The following is a 3,983-nucleotide window of genomic DNA, read 5'->3' on the forward strand; positions in this document are numbered from 1 at the left end:
TATGCCCACTAGGTGGTGATGGAGAATACCCTCTACCCATATGTCACAGTGATGTATATATATCATACGTGGAACCACCAAATAAAATTTCATGTAGAGTGAAAGATGATTAGTAAGTGGTGCTACAAGTATGATATAATACTGTCACATAGATGACTCCAGGCTCATGTTTTATTTTGACATTCCTTGATCTGTGTTCAGTGTATTTAGTTTTGCTTCCTGTTTTTTCCTCCTGTGTCTCATTCCCTCGTTATCCCTCTGTGTATTTGAGCCGTTTTTTCCTCTGTTCGTTGTTGTGTCGTGCCGTCACATACCCCACGTGCTGTTTCCACGTGTGGGAAAAAGTGTCTGTGACTGTAATTAGCAAACCATGAAACAGTTTTGTTTACCTGAATTTTTAATGTTTTGAGCTGGTTTGTTTTTAACGATACAGGGGATTAAAAATGAAAAAGGAGAGAAGGGATATTGGACACAGGTGTTCTTTGTTTTTGTCTTCAGACAATTCAAAATAAAGGTGGAGATTTGAGATTAGAAACAACGTAGCAGCTCAAGCTTCCAGTTAGTCTTCTGAAAGAGTAAACGTTTGAATAAACTGATTATTAGCTGTATACTAATGCAATAAAAATTCAAAAACTTGCTGTAGTCACATGTAGATGTTTATTATGTAAAACCTGTCATGACAACACCACTCTGCTACTCCACCTACTCAACCAGTGAAACCAGGATCATTCAGCTAACCAAACTAGTTATTTGAAACCTGCTTTTTTTTAGTGACTTCGAGACAGTCTGGACTTGCTGAGATTGAAGATTGTTTACTGTGGTGCAAAAATAAACCAGTCACTCTGGTTTATTACAAAGCCTTATCTAAGTGTATACATCTTATGCACTCAGTGCACAGAATAATTACCGATGTGAACATCTGATCATTACTGTAAAAACAAGTCAATTATGTTTACTGAAAATCAGTCCAGTCATTCTGGCTTTTGTTTGGTTGAGAAACAAAATCAGGCAAAGACTTCATCTATAAGTATCACAGAAACAGTGAAAACTTCACACTATTAACTATTTTTATGCAAGGCCACATAGTCTCTCGCTGAGCTCCCAGAGCTTCTTTGATGCTGCATCATCCTTAGCTTTGTCAGAAACTTCTTTCACTGTGCAGTTGGAGAAGAAACGTCCGCTGAACGGTTCAATCCCCTCCTGGAGGGCACAGTGCAGGGTGGTCTGGCATCCCTGCTCTGTGTTCTTGAAAAAATAAGCAGTGAGGGGCTTCAGGAATAATTGCAAAGTCGAGTTTATATTCCTGGCCAGTTCAGAGTTGATGGCTCCTGCAAAAATAGAAGAACAACTTTAACTTGAAGGGAAAGCTGGTTAGATCTGCTTCAGTTTCTAAATCATGTAGGATCAGAACTTAAAGTGTATACCGAGTGTGTGTACTATACATTAATTCGGTGTTTGTTTGCATGAACTGATGGGGAATATTGGTGCCATGCCCACTGACCTGGATGGAGGCTGTAGCAGGTGACATTGGTACCCTTCAGTCTCTTGGCCAGCTCATGGGTGAAGAGGTAATTGCACAACTTGCTATCAGAATAGTACTGAAGGACCTCCATGAATGAGGTCCCCAGTCCAAGAGCTTTGTGAGTGTTAAGGCAGTCAAAATCAATTTTTCCAAAGTAATGTGCCATAGATGACACGTTGACCACCCTACTTGGTCCACACGCCTTCAGCTGTTCCAGCAGCAGATTCGTTAACAGGAAGTGACCAATGTGATTGACACCAAACATCAGGCCCAGTCCGTCCGCTGTGCGACCCTGCATTTGCACACCTGGACAAAACATGGAGAAAACTTTTATCTTGTTTCAAGATGTGTTAAGATCTAAACAAGCAAGACTTTTAAACATCTGATCACAGTAGAGTAGATAGTTAGGTAAGTCAGATAAGTTCAGGCCACAGGAATAGTCAACAGAATCCTGATTCTCTAGAAGTGCACGTTTAAGTGTATCAGAACTGACTGACTTCTTTCTGTATTTCATTGCAACCCTGAATGTTCAAAATCGGCAGCACGAGGATCATAACCTTGCAAAGTTGACATATGAAGTAGTTCTGTGAACTGGGATGGATGTTGTGTAATAACTGTGTAGCCTTCTTTCTCTGTATTCTTTACGTAGTGTGCTAAAGTGACTGGAAAACATTTTAATCGCTTTCCAAAGCTCACCATGTTATCCATTAAATGTATAAAATCCTTTATACTCTAGAGATAAATATATTTATAATAATATAAATATAATAACCAATGACGACAGACACTGACACAGTTCTCTGTTCATATGACATGAAGTTGCAATGGACAGCCAAACCTGCATTATTGATGAGGATGTCCAGTCGGGGTTCAGATTTGAGGAAGTTTTCAGCAAAACTGCGAACAGACTTTAGACTCCCCAGATCTAGCTGCATGAACACCACCTGGTTGTTCCCGCTGTCCTGCAGAAAACATGAAAAACTCATTGAGCACATAACTATTTTACAATGTCCATCTACTGTCATGAATGAGCCTGGTATAACCTGTACAATAATTGTTAGATTTGTATTGTTGGATTGTCATTTATGCTTAGAAATATATATTTATATATGCTTAGAAGTATATAACCATTTGTAGATTGAAAGAATGTCTCATCCTAGGAGGTCTGTAACAACTCTGTGTAGCATGAAGAGGGGGGTGCGTTTACTCCTCTCCAGAGTGTTGCAAACACACGTATATCTGTTTAAGTATAAGTGCCTTTTGTTTAGATGAACTGCTGGACTTCCAGACCAGTAGGTTTAGGGAAGTCGTTTATGGGGTCACAGTCTGACCCCCCCCCCCCCACACACACACACACACACACTTACTTACACAACGCACAGACAAGGTACTCTTTGTGTGTATGTATACGTCATATGTTAATGAACCTATGTATATTCATGTAACCTAACGGACGAGAGAAACTGGGGTCAAGCGTTTGTCCAGTTCTCTCCCGTGCACGAGAAACATAAAGAACTTTGCCAACTCGTGTCTTGCTTTGTTGTGCAGCTGAATTGTCTTGAACGTTCCAGCGAATAGGTTTAAGCTACAAACCTATCAATAATGTACATACTAGATAACATTGCAGGTTATTTAGGACAGACATGGGTCTTTTGCTTGGTTAAATATCTAGTCACCCTCTTGATTTCTTCAAGTGCAGCCTCTCCTCGCTGCTTGCTGCGACAGGCCAGAATCACCCGAGCTCCTCTTTTAGCCAGATCTAGGGCTGTGGTCTTCCCAATACCCGTGTTGCTGCCTGCAGGTGAAAAAGCTTTTATTCTGCTCATCAAAGAAACATAGTGCAACACAGTGGCCACAAAACACAGCCTTTACTTACCAGTCACAATCACAGTTTTCCCATGTAGCTTTGCTTTGCTTGTGCACCTCTTTCCTTTCACTACAATCTCACGGTAAAAATAAGCAACAGCTATAGCAAGACCCAAGACCAGCAGAAGGCACATTGTTCCTGCCTCAGTTTCACAGCAAACTGCCTGCTCACAAGAAGTCAAGAAGCAATTCAGCTGGCTGTAACTTGCTCTGAGATTTAAACAAACACACCCATTTCCTGCATGGGCGTGACTGTGTCTTTGTTATCGGGTTACAGCCAATGACAGTCATTGGTTACAGCCAAAATGAAGCCAAAACGTCTCTATCGCCCCCTGGTGTCTGGCTGCAGTATAGGTCATAAACCCCGCCTCTTCCATGTGGCTGGGGTCAGACTAAAATAAATTTATTCTCCTCAGATAATTTTTTTTCCAAAGATTCTTTCTTTTGTTGTCAATAATTCTCATCACGCTGATTTATGTCCAAGGGGTCTCCTCTCCCATAAGTTTGATTCTAATTCCTACCGCGGTGATGTTAAATTGGGGGTGAAACGTCATCATAACAGCTTTGACTGGCAGCTGCAGTCACGGAGAAACTT

The 3,983-nt window shown here is 41.0% G+C and overlaps 1 protein-coding gene across 1 annotated transcript; it reads right to left on the bottom strand.

Moving 5' to 3' along the window:
• Positions 1–417: 417 nt before the first annotated feature.
• LOC147313892 (dehydrogenase/reductase SDR family member 13-like) lies at positions 418–3,631 on the bottom strand. Its single transcript, XM_086260606.1, has 5 exons — positions 3,399–3,631; positions 3,199–3,317; positions 2,361–2,484; positions 1,502–1,828; positions 418–1,328 (listed from the first exon to the last, which is right to left on the bottom strand). The coding sequence occupies exons 1-5, from the start codon at positions 3,520–3,522 to the stop codon at positions 1,069–1,071; spliced, it is 954 nt and encodes a 317-aa protein (XP_086116732.1). The 5' UTR covers positions 3,523–3,631; the 3' UTR covers positions 418–1,068.
• Between the last annotated feature and the right edge of the window lie 352 nt (positions 3,632–3,983).

Source organism: Aulonocara sp. 'chitande type north' Nkhata Bay, linkage group LG14, assembly GCF_057382095.1.
Source record: "Aulonocara sp. 'chitande type north' Nkhata Bay isolate Kocher_YH1m ecotype deep benthic linkage group LG14, A_spYH_male_GT1.1, whole genome shotgun sequence".
NCBI classification, from domain to species: Eukaryota; Metazoa; Chordata; class Actinopteri; order Cichliformes; family Cichlidae; genus Aulonocara; species Aulonocara sp. 'chitande type north' Nkhata Bay.